The 16,527-nt window shown below is 52.0% G+C and overlaps 1 protein-coding gene across 1 annotated transcript in view; it reads left to right on the forward strand.

Annotated features, from left to right (window-relative positions):
* LOC144945112 (segment polarity protein dishevelled homolog DVL-3-like) overlaps nt 1–16,527 on the forward strand; it is a 66,918-nt gene that overhangs the window by 47,323 nt on the left and 3,068 nt on the right. Inside the window, 10 exon segments of the mRNA XM_078873378.1 lie at nt 5,670–5,739; nt 7,437–7,576; nt 8,259–8,335; nt 9,352–9,419; nt 12,238–12,402; nt 13,066–13,197; nt 13,827–13,994; nt 15,071–15,325; nt 15,991–16,298; nt 16,300–16,527. Coding sequence (XP_078729504.1) covers nt 5,670–5,739; nt 7,437–7,576; nt 8,259–8,335; nt 9,352–9,419; nt 12,238–12,402; nt 13,066–13,197; nt 13,827–13,994; nt 15,071–15,325; nt 15,991–16,298; nt 16,300–16,527 — 1,611 coding nt within the window.

Below are 16,527 nucleotides of genomic sequence, written 5' to 3' on the forward strand. Positions count from 1 at the left end.
CTCCATTTCATGTATCCCATGACTCCATTTCATGCCCCACTTCTCCATTTCATGTATCCCATGACTCCATTTCATGTATCCCATGACTCCATTTTATGCCCCACTTCTCCATTTCATGTATCCCATGACTCCATTTCACATCCAACGACTCCATTTTATGTATCCCACGACTCCATTTCACGTGTCGCATGACTCCATTTCATGTATCCCATGACTCCATTTCACATCCAACGACTCCATTTTATGTATCCCATGACTCCATTTCATGTGTCCCATGACTCCATTTCATGTGTCCCATGACTCAATTTCATGTGTCCCTTGACTCCATTTTATGCATCCCATGACTCCATTTCATGTCCAACGACTCCATTGTATGTATCCCATGACTCCATTTCATGTGTCCCATGAGTCCATTTTATGCATCCCATGGCTCCATTTTATGTATCCCACGACTCAATTTCACGTCCAACCACTCCATTTTATGCATCCCATAACCCAATTTCATGGATTCCATGACTCCATTACATGCCCCACGACTCCCATTTCATGTATCCCATGACTCCAATTCATGAATCCCATGACAACATTTCACTTGTCAAATTACTCCATTTCATGCCCCACGACTCCATTTCATGTATCCTACGACTCCATTTCACGTGTCCCATGACTCCATTTTATGTATCCCATGACTCCATTTCATGTATCCCATGACTAAATTTCACGTCCATCCACTCCATTTTATGCATCCCATATCCCCATTTCACGAATTCCATGACTCCATTTCATGTATCCCATGACTCCATTTCACGTCCAACTCCATTTCACGTCCCACGGCTCCAGTTCATGTGTCCCATGACTCCATTTCATGTCTCCCACAACTCCATTTCACGTCCAACGATTCCATTTTATATATCCCATGACTCCAATTCATGTTTCCCATGACTCCCATGTTATGTATCCCACAACTCCATTTCATGAATCCCATGATTCCATTTCACGAATCCCATGACTTCATTTCATGTTTCCCATGACTCCATTTCACTTGTCAAATTACTCCATTTCATGTGTTTCACTACTCCGTTTCATGTATTCCACAACTCCATTTCACGTCCCACGACTCCATTGCACGTCCCACGACTCCAGTTCATGTACCTCATGACTCCATTTCATGTGTTCCGTGACTCCATTTCATGTATCCCACGACTCCATTTCACGTCCAATGACTCCATTTTATGTATCCCATGACTCCATTTTATGTGTCCTATGACTCCATTTCATGTCCAACGACTCCATTTTATGTATCCCACTACTCCATTTCAAGTATCCCATGACTCCATTTCATGTATCCAACTACTCCATTTATGTTTTCATGGCTCCATTTCACGTCCAACGACTCCATTTCATGTATCCAATGACTCCATTTCATGAATCCCACGACAACAATTCACGTGTCAAATCACTCCATTTCATGTGTTTCACTGCTCCATTTCATGTATCCCACTACTCCATTTTATGTATCCCACAACTCCATTTCATGTGTCCCACGACTCCATTTCATGTATCCCATGACTCCATTTCATGTATCCCATGACTCCATTTCATGTATCCCACAACTCCATTTTACGTCCCACGACTCCAGTTCATGTACCTCATGACTCCATTTCATGTGTACCGTGACTCTATTTCATGTCCCACCACTCCATTTCATGTGTCCCAAGACTCCATTTCATGTGTCCCATGACTCCAGTTCATGTCCCACGACTCCATTTCATGCATCCATGACTCCATTTCATGTATTCCATGTCTCCATTTCATGTATCCCATGACTCCATTTTACGTATCCCAGGACTCCATTTTATGTCCCACGACTCCATTTAATGTCCCATAACTCCAGTTCATGTGTCCCATGACTCCATTTCATGTATCCCACGACAACATTTCACGTGTCAAATGACTTAATTTCATGTGTTTCACGGCTCCATTTCATGTATCCCACGACGCTATTTCATGTATCCCATGACTCCATTTCATGTCCAACGACTCCATTTTATGCCCCACGACTCCATTTCATGTATTCCATGACTCCATTTAATTTGTCCCATGACTCCATTTCATGTATCCAACGACTCCATTTATGTTTTCATGACTCCATTTCACGTCCAATGACTCCATTTCATGTATCCAATGACTCCATTTCATGAATCCCACGACAACAATTCACGTGTCAAATCACTCCATTTCATGTGTTTCACTGCTCCATTTCATGTATCCCACGACTCCATTTTATGTATCCCACAACTCCATTTCATGTCCCACGACTCCAGTTCATGTACCTCATGACTCCATTTCATGTGTATCGTGACTCTATTTCATGTCCCACGACTCCATTTCATGTGTCCCATGACTCCAGTTCACGTCCCACAACTCCATTTCATGTCCCACGACTCCAGTTCATGTACCTCATGACTCCATTTCATGTGTACCGTGACTCTATTTCATGTCCCACAACTCCATTTCACGTCCCACGACTCCATTTTATGTATCCCACAACTCCATTTCATGTATCCCACAACTCCATTTCACGTCCCACGACTCCAGTTCATGTACCTCATGACTCCATTTCATGTGTACCGTGACTATTTTTCATGTCCCACGACTCCATTTCATGTGTCCCATGACTCCAGTTCACGTCCCACAACTCCATTTCATACCCCACGACTCCATTTCATGTATCCCATGACTCCATTTCATGTATCCCATGACTCCATTTCATGTATCCCACAACTCCATTTTACGTCCCACGACTCCAGTTCATGTACCTCATGACTCCATTTCATGTGTACCGTGACTCTATTTCATGTCCCACCACTCCATTTCATGTGTCCCAAGACTCCATTTCATGTGTCCCATGACTCCAGTTCATGTCCCACGACTCCATTTCATGCATCCATGACTCCATTTCATGTATTCCATGTCTCCATTTCATGTATCCCATGACTCCATTTTACGTATCCCAGGACTCCATTTTATGTCCCACGACTCCATTTAATGTCCCATAACTCCAGTTCATGTGTCCCATGACTCCATTTCATGTATCCCACGACAACATTTCACGTGTCAAATGACTTAATTTCATGTGTTTCACGGCTCCATTTCATGTATCCCACGACGCTATTTCATGTATCCCATGACTCCATTTCATGTCCAACGACTCCATTTTATGCCCCACGACTCCATTTCATGTATTCCATGACTCCATTTAATTTGTCCCATGACTCCATTTCATGTATCCAACGACTCCATTTATGTTTTCATGACTCCATTTCACGTCCAATGACTCCATTTCATGTATCCAATGACTTCATTTCATGAATCCCACGACAACAATTCACGTGTCAAATCACTCCATTTCATGTGTTTCACTGCTCCATTTCATGTATCCCACGACTCCATTTTATGTATCCCACAACTCCATTTCATGTATCCCACAACTCCATTTCATGTCCCACGACTCCAGTTCATGTACCTCATGACTCCATTTCATGTGTACCTTGACTCTATTTCATGTCCCACGACTCCATTTCATGTGTCCCATGACTCCAGTTCATGTCCTACGACTCCATTTTGTGCATCCATGACTCCATTTCATGTATTCCATGTCTCCATTTCATGTATCCCAAGACTCCATTTTACGTATCCCAGGACTCTATGTTATGTCCCACGACTCCATTTAATGTCCCATAACTCCAGTTCATGTGTCCCATGACTCCATTTCATGTATCCCACGACAACATTTCACGTGTCAAATGACTTCATTTCATGTGTTTCACGGCTCCATTTCACGTATCCCACGACTCCATTTCATGTATCCCATGACTCCATTTCATATCCAACCACTCTATTTTATGCATTCTATGACTCCATTTCATGTATCCCATGACTCCATTTCACGTCCAACGACGCCATTTCATGTCCAACGACTCCATTTCATGTTCCATGTCTCCAGTTCATGTATCGCATGACTCCATTTCATGTGTCCCATGATTCCATTTCATGTGGCCCATGACTTCATTTCATGTATCCCATGACTCCAGTTCATGTATCCCATGACTCCATTTCATGTGTCCCACTACTCCATTTCACGTCCAATGACTCCATTTTACGTATCCCATAACTCAATTTCATGTATCCCACGACTCCATTTTATGTATCCCATGACTCCATTTCACGTCCAACGACTAAATTTCATGTATCCAATGACTCTATTTTATGAATCCCACGGCAACAATTCACGTGTCAAATTACTCCATTTCATGTATTTCACTGCTCCATTTCATGTCCCTCGACTCCATTTCAAGTGTCCCATGACTCCAATTCATGTTTCCCATGACTCCATTTCATGTCCTTCGACTCCATTTCATGTCCCACGACTCCATTTCTCCCCCATAACTCCAGTTCATATATCCCATGACTCCATTTCATGTGTCGCATGACTCCAATTCATGTTTCCCATGACTTCATTTCATGTATCCCATGACTCCATTTTACATATCCCAAGACTTAATTTCATGTGTCCCATGACTCCATGTCATATCCCATGACTCCATTTCATGTCCCACGACTCCATTTCATGTATCCCATGACTCCATTTCATGTATTCCATGACTCCATTTTATGTATCCCATGACTCCATTTCATGTATCCCATGACTCCATTTTATTTATCCCATGACTCCATTTCATGTATCCCATGACTCCATTTCACGTTCAACAACTCCATTTCATGCCCCACGACTCCATTTCATGTTCCATGAATCCAGTTCATATATCGCATGACTTCATTTCACGTGTCCCATGACTTCATTTCATGTGGCCAATGACTCCATTTCACGTCCAACCACTCCATTTTATGCATCCCATAACCCCATTTCATGTGTCCCATGACTCCATTTCATGTATCCCACAACAACATTTCACGTGTCAAATGACTCAATTCATGTGTTTCACGGCTCCATTTCATGTATCTCATGACTCCATTTCATGTCCAACGACTCCATTTTATGCATCCCATGACTCCATTTCATGTATCCCACAACTCCATTTCATGTGTCCCATTACTCCATTTTACGTATCCCATGACTCCATTTCATGTATCCCACAACTCCATTTCATGTGTCCCACAACTCCATTTCATATCCCATGACTCCATTTCATGTATCCCATGACTCCATTTTACATCCAACGACTCCATTTCATGTTCCATGACATTTCATGTTCCATGAGAAAACTCTTTGTCTCATTGCTATTCCATGGTTTGATAAATTTCAACGCTAGTTAAGACTAGGGCTATGTCTGGGTTAGGGCTGTGTCTTGAGTCCAGGGTTAAGTCTAGGACAGTGGCTACGGCTCTGTCTGAGTCTGGGCTAGGGCAGGCAGTGTCTGAGTCTGGGCTAGGGCAGGCAGTGTCTGAGTCTGGGCTAGGGCAGGCAGTGTCTGAGTCTGGGCTAGGGCTGTGTCTGGGCTAGGGCTCTGTTTGAGTCTGGGCTAGGGCTGTCTGAGTCTTGGGTAAACACTAATGCAGTGTTTGAGTCTAGGGCTGCCCCCGCTTCTTACATTTACCGACTTGTGCCCCCCCCCTCCCCCCGTGCCGCCGTGCGTCTGTTTCCCCAGGCTTCTTCGTTCAGCAGCATCACGGACTCCACCATGTCGCTCAACATCATCACCGTGACGCTCAACATGGGTGCGTTGGCAGAGAGGGAGAACGCGACAAGTGACCCAGACTCCCCGGGTGGTGGGGTATAGGGTGGGGGGGGTGGACGGGTGGGGGGGCGGTTCCAGTCTGGCATCTTAGCCGCTGCCCGTGGCGAAACGGGGTTCTCAAGTCGAGCCATGAAGCCACCCTTTGTGGCACGTACGCTGCTTGTGGGTTCAAGCCAGTGGCTGGCCCGGTTAACACTGCGGGATTCATGGTTAACAAACGCCTTGGCTGCTTCAGAGTGGAGGTTATTCGATTAAGGGCCGTAGGCCTCGTGAGTCGCCACGGTACACATTTTTTGCCAAATCCCATAAATGTGCTCGCGAGTTACGGAATTTGGTTAAAAAAACTGGCATGGCAAACATCGCCCCCTGCTGACAGGACTATCGCTATCAGAATATTGATACTGCAGGAGGAATCTAATAAGCTATCAAACTCTTTTTCACAGATGTCCATTCGGGGCACGGAGTAAGAATGTTACAACAACAAACAGTAGAAAAATACGATAGGAGTGCAAAGTACAAGAACGGTAAACAAATCGCCCAAACACTTCCAAATAAAACTAAACCATCCCCATCCCGTAGAAGGGAAATAATAAAATAATAAAAATACAACAATAAAATTCTCACAACGTTTTGATTGCAACACAAGCAATCGTCATCAGGTGTGAAAACCACAGCAAGAAAATTTGAAAAAAGTGGCGGTTTTTAATATTATATTATTTCCCTTCTACGTGACTTTATTGAAAGAACCAAGAATATGAATCCCTGCAGTCACGAAAGCTTTAAATCGAAACATCCCCATCCTACCAAGCAAAGCCCACTGAAGGTATTCACGTATTTTTCAGAAGCAACCTGGCTATCACAAAAGCTCAACAAAAAGTGGCTCATCATTTGGACATTTACATAGCAGCACAATAATCCTAAATAGTGTCAGTCCACATTTCTAAATGTGTACACCTTGGTACGAGATTGCAGCAGAGCAATGGAATGGGATTGGGATGTGATGTATTTTTGTCATTATTACTCCTACTACTCCGCTAATTTGTCCAGGAGAGCTTCACTGAGTCTCATTCCTCTTTTGCTGCCAAGTTTTCTTTCTGCAGTAGGAGGGGGGTGGGGAGTGCTGATTTGTCTGATCCCATTTGAGTTGTTTGCAGGTAGTGGTTTTTTATTTCAGCACTGCGAGGTTTTTGGTCTATTACCAGTCGCGTTGTGTTTTGTGTTTGCCAATGGGACTTACCCAGAGGAAAACCCCTTGCAGAACAGGGGGAGAACATACTAAGATACAGACACACAAACTCCGCGGAGAAAGTCGCCCGAGTCTGGAATCGAACGCAGGCCGCTTGTTGCTGCGTGGCGTCAGCGTGGGCGCTGCGCCGCCGCCGCCACGAACCCTGCCGCCCACGAGCTGCTGCATCTGCTGCTGCTGCTACTGCTGCTGCTGCTGTTTCTGCTGCTGCTGATACTACTGCTGTTTCTGCTACTACTGCTGCTTCTGCTGCTTCTGCTGCATCTGCTGCTTCTGCTGCTTCTGCTACAGCTGCTTCTGCTGCTACTGCTGCTGTTACTGCTGCTGCTGCTCCTACTGCTACTGCTGCTTTGTCACGTTGCACGAGTCCCCTCCCTCCACCAGTGAACGAAGGACCCAACCCCCCCTCCCACTCCTCGTGTCGTTTGCAGAGAAGTACAACTTCCTGGGCATCAGCATCGTGGGGCAGAGCAACGAGCGTGGAGACGGCGGCATCTACATCGGCTCCATCATGAAAGGCGGTGCTGTTGCAGCCGACGGGCGCATTGAGCCCGGCGACATGCTGCTGCAGGTGCTGTGGGGGGTGGGGGGGCGGAGGGAGGTTGGGGGTAAGGTGGGGTGGGCAGAGTCTGCCATGGCTAGCCGGGCCGGGATGGCGACGATAAATAAAATGTAACTATTTAACACGTCGTAGGTGGAGTAGTTGGTAGGCTTTCGCCACCAATAGTGTCCATAATAAAGTTTTTTTTTCGGGTTAGATCGCGTAAATGTGATTGTGTCCGTACTCGAATTGCAAACGTTGGGGGTTTCCTGAAAACGATTGCTTAAGGGCGGTTTACACATTTAAATTATGATTCTTTACTCTCCCACACACTTGCGTGCTGGAGTAGTAACTCATAGGCTGCGTTTTGTTCACGTGACAAACCTCACGGATCGGCCTGCGTCGTTATTTTCTTTTGCTGCCCATCTCATTTGTTTTGTCAACGACGTTCGTACTGCCCGCTTCCGCCCCGTTGCCTCGCAGGCAACGTTTACGCTCAATTTGTGTCGATTCCAAATTGGCACTCGCTCCACGTGCTGATTGATGCGGGCGCTTGGGATTCCCGTTCATAAATCACCACCAGGCTCGTGCGACCTCATCCTCTTCACTGCACCGCCCTTTTAAAATCAACGCTTCATGACTTAGGGCGCTTTGGCCGCGCAGCGGTGGGTTGTCCTTGGCTCACGCTGATGATGCATTTCTTTCTGCGCAGGTTAACGAGGTGAGCTTTGAGAACTTGAGCAATGACGACGCGGTCCGTGTGCTTCGGGAAGTGGTGCACAAGCCCGGGTGAGTGACGGCGTTTACACGCGTGTGCCGTGTTACACGCGCGCGAGCATTGCACCGCAGCACTCCACCACATGACTGCGGTGGCTGCCAAGATGAGATCGGTAGTCGCCATTAGACTCAAGCCATGCACTCAGTCGACTCAGGTCATATACTTGCTGCCAGTAGACTCAGGTCATGCATCTTCTGCCAGTAGGCTCAGGTCATATATGGCTGCTAAGGGGATGAGATCCCGAGTAGCGGAGACTCTTCCATCTGGGCTCAGGAGAACCGCGTGGGGCCAGGCCACCTGCAGAAGATGGCCGAACAGCTTCAGAGAGTTGGTGGGGGGGGGCACCAACGAGGCCCAGAACACGGCGCAGACGATGCGTCCTGCGTGCACGGCTAGCTCGTGAGTCTAGCGGCGGTCATTGGAACTGCCAAGTCGGCACGATGGACGGGAAATCACTGATTGAACAAACTATGTACGTATGTTGAATTTCTTTCGCACCGTACCTGGCCAGCCGTGCTAATCGGAGGTGCGGGGAGGATGGACAACAAATTAGTTGCTTGTGCATATTCTCTACTCACAAACGCGTACGTCCGCAGGGACATGCTTGTGTCGTACACATGCCCCCAAACGACAGCTCCCCCCGTGTAGCCTTACTAGACTGTAGGGGCAATTACTGTTAGCGAGTACCTATGAAGTAAGGCACTGCTGCACACGAGGGGGTGGGTGGCTAGCACCACGCCCGGCCGCCTTTGTCTCCCTTGTGGCGATGTTTACACACCGCACCGGGTACTCATTTGAGGCTGAATCGACCTAGGGGAGGCCCAGGACTGGTTCAGATAATCGTCACCGGTGTTGGTGGCCATGAGCGGGAATCGAACTCGGGTCGCCGGGTTCGTAGCGCAGCGCACCAACCGCTACACTACCGCTCCCCATGCACGCACGCGCACACACACACACTTACCTATGCCATGTGCATTTACAATTGTGTGTGTTTGTGTCTGAACGGACAAACCCGTGGTGTCGCCAGGCCCATCAGCCTCACCGTGGCCAAGTGCTGGGACCCAACTCCCCGCAGCTACTTCACCATCCCACGCAGTAAGTCGACACACACACAGACCGAGTGAGTCGACACGCACACACAGACCGAGTGAGTCGACACGCGCACACAGACCGAGTGAGTTCGATTCCCGCTCGCGGCCAACAACAGCAGTGGCCATTATCCGAACCGGTCACGGGCCTCCCCTAGGTCAACTCAGTGCCGTGCCGGCCTTCATAGGTACTACTCGCTAACAGCGCTTGCCCCAACAGTCTGTTAAGGCTAAACTGGGGGATCTTTGTCTTTCTTTATACATGTTTGTGTGTGTGTACACATACGTACACGTGTGTATGTGTATATACTCGCACGCGTGTGTGTACTTACATGCGTGTATGTTATTGTGCGTGTGTGTACTTGCATGCGTGTATGTTATGTGCCTGTGTGTACTTGCATGCGTGTATGTTATGTGCGTGTGTGTACTTGAATGCGTGTATGTTAATGTGCGTGTGTGTACTTTAAGAGAATGAGGAGGTTTACCGCAGCCTTCGCTCGGAGGTTCGGAGAGCCGTAAGGTGCTGTAAGGATGGGTGGTGGTCGCGGGTTGCTGAGGAGATGGAGTCTGCCTCAGTGGCCCGCGATCACAAATCACTATTTAACTCCATCAAAAAAGTAACCTGCAGCGCCACACCTATTACCATCATTAGAGGAAAAAACGGTGATCCAATCTCCGACCCCCAGGAACAGGTTTGCAGATTTGCTGAGCATTTCTGTGAGGTCCTGGGGGAGGGAAAATCTCTCAGCCAGGAAAACATTATGGCACAAAGTGGGGATAACCCTGCTGAGGCTGCGGTGCCTCAAATATTGGAAGAGGTCACCCCCTGTGAGTGGCTGGCTGAGGTACCAGCTGTTGAGGAAGTACTGAGGGCGATCCGGAGTCTGAGACCAGGGAAGGCACCGGGCAGAGATGATCTCCCAAGCGAAATGCTGAGGGAGGGTGGCGTTTGTGCACAGACTGCCCTATATGACATCATAACAACAGTCTGGACCACTGGACGGGTTCCGCAGGACTGGAAGGATGCCCTGGTGGTCCCCCTCTTTAAGAAGGGGGACCGTACCGACTGTAACAACTACAGGGGCATCTCACTCCTCAGTGTGCCGGGTAAGGTCCTGGCAAGGATTATTCAACATCGCCTTGCTAGGCACGCTGAGGAGATGCTTGCGGAGCCCCAATGCGGTTTCAGGAAAGGGCGGTCCTGCACAGATGCCATATTTTTTGTCCGTCTGCTACAGCAGAGGTGTAGGGAATTCCAAAAAGACCTACATCTCTGCTTTATTGACCTGGTCAAGGCCTATGATACCATCAGTAGGACTGGGCTCTGGGTTGTTCTTCGTGCTTTCGGAGTCCCTGACCCTCTGCTCACGATCATTAAGGACCTTCATGATGGTGAGCGGGCCCGGGTAAAACTACGTGGCCGGGAGTCGGAGCCTTTCCCTGTACACCTTGGGGTGCGACAGGGATGTCCACTGGCTCCCACATTATTTAACATCTATTTCGACTGCGTAGTTCGTGAAGCCTTCAATAGCTGTACCGGGGGAATTTCCATTTGGTACAGATATAATGGGAGGCTGATCGACGCCCGGGTGCGATCAAGGGATGGCTCCCTATTGGTCAACCACGTTATGTATGCCCATGATTTGGTAATAGCTGCTCATTCAGAAGAGGAGTTGGAGACGCTGCTGCTGAGACTGGAGCGTGCCACTAAGAGGTGGGGCCTTACCATCAGCCCCACCAAAACTAAGCACCTGCCTGGGTATTTTGTACCATCGGACACTCCACCCCCACAACTCCCAATTGGTGATGGGGCAGTTGTGGAGAGAGTGGAGAGTTTCCCATACCTGGGCAGTGTGCTTATGACCGGCTCCAGTTTATCAGCAGAGGTCTCACTCTGAATCAGTCGAGCGGCAATATCTTTTCATCGGTTGCGTAACGCTGTGTGGAAGCTACCTGGTCTGTCGCTCCGCACGAAGCTTCGGGTCTTCTCGGCCACGGTCATTCCCTCCCTTCTCTACGCTTGCGAAACGTGGACCCCCCTAGTGGAGCATCTTCGCCGGTTGGAAACATTTAGGCTGGCCTGCCTAAGATCCATCCTGGGTTTAACCAGGCTGGATTGTGTGAGGAGCTCACAAGTGCTTGAAAGATCTGGGCAAAGTCCCATCAGTGAGCTCCTCCGGCAGGCAAGGCTGCGTTGGCTGGGTCATGTAGCCCGCATGCCCAGCCACCGCATGCCTAAACAGCTTTTGTTCGGCCGGATCGAGGGGGCTAAACGGGCGCGGCACGGGCTAGAGAAGAGATGGAGTGATGTGGTACAGGAGGACGTGGAGCTGAGTGGACTTGCCGATGACTGGTACCAGCGGTGTCAAGATCGGCCTCAGTGGAGGAGGCTCGTGAAGGACGCTACTGGGCAGTTGGAGGCAGTCGCCCTCCAACAACAACGGAGGGCGGAGGAGCGACGCTCACAACAACGAGCGGAGCGCCGGGTGGCTAAAGCACAGCAAGTTGGTACAGTAGGGGGCACAGGTGGTGCATCAGCCAGTCATCTCGGTCAGTCGACCCGTGGCACCTGGGTCTGCCCCGTGACCTCCTGCCAGCGGGCGTTCGACACTTCACGTGGCCTCAAGGTGCACATGGCCTGGCACAAGCGTCGTGGTGACGTCACTGCCACTTAGTGGCGAATGGCGGTTGTTGTTGTTGTGTACTTTAATGCGTGTATGTTAATGTGCGTGTGTGTACTTGCATGCGTGTATGTTAATGTGCGTGTGTGTACTTGAATGCGTGTATGTTAATGTGCGTGTGTGTGTGTGTGTGCGCATTTCCAGACGAGCCGGTGCGTCCCATCGACCCGGCCGTGTGGGTGTCCCAGGCGGCGGCCATGACGGGCACGTTCCCCCGCTACCCGCCCAGCCACTCGATGAGCACCGTGACCTCCGGCAGCTCCTCGCTCACCTCCTCTGTACCTGAGTCCGAGCGTGAGTCCCCAAGAGGTCACTACAGCTCTCACCCTGGGGTCACTGCACGGGTCACTCAGGGGTCACTGCACGGGTCACCCTGGGCTCACTATGGGGCTTACCCTGGGCTTACTACGGGGCTCACCCTGGGACTACTACACATCACTCTGGGCTCACTACGGGGCTCACCCTGGGACTACTACACATCACTCTGTGGTTACTGTTGGGCTTACAGTGGCGCAGGTTTAATGTGGGTTGGGTATGGGCGTGGTAATGGGGTTTGTGGAATTTTGTTTAGCATTTAAATGTGTTGGCCACTCAAAGCGCCTCATCACTGTACATTCAAAGGGGGCACCCTTGGTGGCAGCTGTCCCTTTGTGGCAGGATACCAGCACTTGCCTGCGAGTGAGCATTCGCCTGCCGTGCTGCTGTGTGTTATCCCGGCCCTTGCCGGCGGCGTCACGGGGATCTTAAACGTTTAAACGTGCCCCCGCCAAGCAAACGGTGCGTCGGACTTCACAGTTCACTCGCAAGCGCTGCAATAACCAGGGGTGGCCTGCCGGATTCTAACCGTGAACCTCTGCAACAAATTGTGAACGTGTTACCGCCCCCCCCCCTCCCGCTCCGTTGAAGGCTCTGCTAGTGACCAGTGGCCCTCCGTGACCCTCCGTGCCCGCCAATCCCCTCTCCTCCCGGCAGGCTATGACGAGTACCAGCTGAGCGTGCACACGGACATGGTGACCATCACCAAGGCCATGTCGGCGCCCGAGTCCGGCCTGGAAGTGCGCGACCGCATGTGGCTCAAGATCAAAATCCAGAACGCCTTCATCGGTGAGTGCCAGCGTGTTGGTGGCCGGGTCGAAGGGGCCGGGTCGCGTGGTCCACACTGCCCAACCACCGCGTGCCCAAGCAGCTTCTGTTTGGCCGGATAGAGGGGGCGAAACGGACGCGGCACGGGCTAGAGAAGAGATGGAGTGATGTGGTACGGCAGGATGTGGAGCCGAGTGGACTTGCCGATGACCGGTACCAGCGGCGTCAAGATCGGCCTCCGTGGACGAGGCTTGTGAATGACGCTACTGGGCAGTTGGACGCAGTCTCCATCCAGCAACGGCGGAGGGCGGAGGAGCGACGCTCACAACAACGAGCAGAGTGCCCGGGCGGCTGAAACGCAGTAAATTGGTAAAGTGGGGAGCACAGCTGGTGCATCTGCCAGTCATCTCAGTTAATCCATAACACCTGGTTCAGTCTCTTTATCTTCCATCTGTGAGCTTTTGGTAGTTCAGGTGACCTCAAAAGTGCACCTACCCCTGGCACAAGAGGACGTCCACTGTGGGGATGGAGTGATAAAATCAGCTCGTGTGTGCCGGGTAGATTGATACTTTTCAGGACCGTGTAAACCCAGCGGTGGATTGACCACGGCTGCTGATGATGATGATGACGACGTGTGTGTGCGTGTGCAGGCTCTGATGTGGTGGACTGGCTCTTCAGCCACGTGGAGGGCTTTGCCGATCGGCGCGACGCCAGGAAGTTTGCCTCTCGCATGCTGCAGGCTGGCCTCATCCGGCACACGGTCAACAAGATCACCTTCTCGGAGCAGTGCTACTACATCTTTGGAGACCTTACCGCAGGTGCCGAGTGTGTGTGTTAGTGTGCACATGGTGTGCGTTGTAGTGGGAGCGGTGGTGCAGCGGTTAGTGTGTTATGCTATGAATCCGGCGACCCAAGTTCAATTCCTGCTTATGGCCACCAACGTCAGTGGCGATTATCTGAACCAGTCCTGGGCCTCCCCTAGGTCGACTTGGCCTCAAATGAGGACCTGGTGCAATGTGTAAAAAACTTCGCCACCAAGGAGACAAAGGCAGCCGGGCGTGGTGCTGGCCACCCACACTCTCATGTGCCGTTCCGGCCTTCACAGGTGCTCGCTAACAGCACTTGCCTCAACAGTCGTTCATTCCCATGGGTCCGTACCATGACCTCCCGCCAGTGGGCCTTCGACACTTCACGTGGCCTCAAAGTGCACCTAGCATGGCACAAGCGCCGTGGTGACATCACCGCCACTTAGTGGTGAACGGCGGTTGTTGTGTGACCTCGCTGCTCATTTCTTTAGAACTGCTTGTTGTGTTTAGTTTGTTGTCCTTCCCCCGCACCTCCGATTAGCGCGGTTGGCGACGTACCTTCCGAAAGAAGTTCAACAGACGTACTTGCCCGATGACGCTCACCGCTTATCTGTAATTGCTCACTGCCGACTCTCCCCACACCCCCCCCACCAACCCCGTCCCTCTTTACCCCTGAATGCAGCACATCCTCACCAACCAAACCCACACCCCAAAACCCTGACACATCAGCTCTCGCCATAACTATTTTTATTTTCCCAGGTAAGACCCACCGAGCTGCGTGGCTCTTTTTAGGAGCGACCTGCCCACAAATGATAGCTCAACAAAGTGGCTTGAAGTGTCCAAATTTATATTCGCCAAATACTCTTAAACGCATGTTTCTAAATGTGGAGGGAAAAACCGGAGGACCTGGAGAAAAATCCACACGACCACGGGGAGAATATGCAAACTCCAATTATATTCAGCAGGCGTCAGGGTCGGGATCGAATTAACGACCTGCATACCAGGCGAGGTAGTTAACATCTCCTAGCCACGCATCATTCCACCCCTGTCGACTCCCTCCCCATTGTCTCCCCCCCCTCCACCATCAGACCTCAGCAAGCTGACCCTGCAGGAGCCCGACTGTGCCAGCATCTCGTCGGACCAGGACACGCTGGCGCCGCTCCCGCTGGCGGCGGGCGGTCCCTGGGCCACGCTGAGCCACCCTTACGGCGCCGCGTTCCACCACTACCCGGCCCCGGCCGTGCCCGCCCACCCGCACGCCTACTCTCCCTACCCACCCGGCTACCACGAGGTCACCGGATACGCCTACGCCGTGGCCACCGCGCCCAGCCAGCACAGCGAGGGTGAGTCGGCGGCGGTGCCGGCACGCGGCGATTGATTTGCTCGCTCCACCGCTGGTGAGAAGGGGCGCGAGAGAAGAGGGAGGGAGAGAAGAGAGCGAGGGAGGGAGATAGAGAGGGAGAGAGCCCCTCTGCGGAGGGAGAGGGTATTTTATTTGGCAGCCTCTTTGGCCACGCTTGCCGGTGTGCGGCTTGTGAGAGGTAGGTAGGGTTACCCACGATTTACCCCACCGCGCGTGACCTGCCGGTCGACTTGACATCCCGCCCCCTACTGGACGTGTGTGAAGAAGAGCATTGTAGCTCATCCGATTCCTCCAGCACGAAAAATTATTCCCACTAACACCGGTTATGCCCAGTCCCTACCGCCGTGTGGACGGGAGGCCGTGGTCCATCCGCTGCTGGATGAGGGCCTTCTTTGGGAGTCTTTCAGCTCTAACAAATGAGCCAGATGCTCACCAACTGGACATTATATTAAGCACTCACCTTCCTCGCCCCCCCCCCCCCCCACTTTCTCTCACCCCCCACTCTCTCCCCCCACACTCTCTCCCCCCCCACTCTCTCCCCACCCCCCCTCTCTCCCCACCCCCCTCTCCCCCCACACTCTCCCCACCCCCCCCCCACTCTCCCCACCCCCTTACTCCTCTCTCTCTCGCCCTTTCCTCCACCAGGAAGCCACAGCAGCGGCTCAAACCGCAGCGGGGGCAAGGAGCGTGACCACCGCCGCATCGGCGGCAGCGGTTCCGCCGGCGGTGGCGCGAACGAGGGCCGCTCGAGCGCCGGCAGCGGCAGCGAGTCGGACCGCGCGTCCACGCGCAGCGGCGTGTCCAGCGCCGGCACGGCGCAGCGGCGCGAGCGCGCCGACAGCGTCCGCTCCTTCCCCGGCAGCGAGGCGCACTCGGCGCACTCGGCGCGCCGCAGCTCCGCCGGGTCGTCCGCCGCCAGCTCCTCGCACCACCAGCACCACCACCACCACCCGCTGGCGCCCCCCCCCGCCCCCGCCGCCCCCGCCGCCCCCCCCGTTCTACCACCACGCGTACGGCCCGCCGGGCATCCCGCCGCCCTACGCGGTGCCGCCCGGGATGATCGCCGTGCCGGGCCCCGTTCACGTGCACCAGCTGCACCAGCAGCACCAGCAGCAGCCGCAGATGATGCCCGGCGGTGTGGGCGGGGGCTCGGGGCCCCCCTCCGCGATCGGAGGGGGCGGC

Source organism: Lampetra fluviatilis, chromosome 36, assembly GCF_964198595.1.
Source record: "Lampetra fluviatilis chromosome 36, kcLamFluv1.1, whole genome shotgun sequence".
NCBI lineage: Eukaryota > Metazoa > Chordata > Hyperoartia > Petromyzontiformes > Petromyzontidae > Lampetra > Lampetra fluviatilis.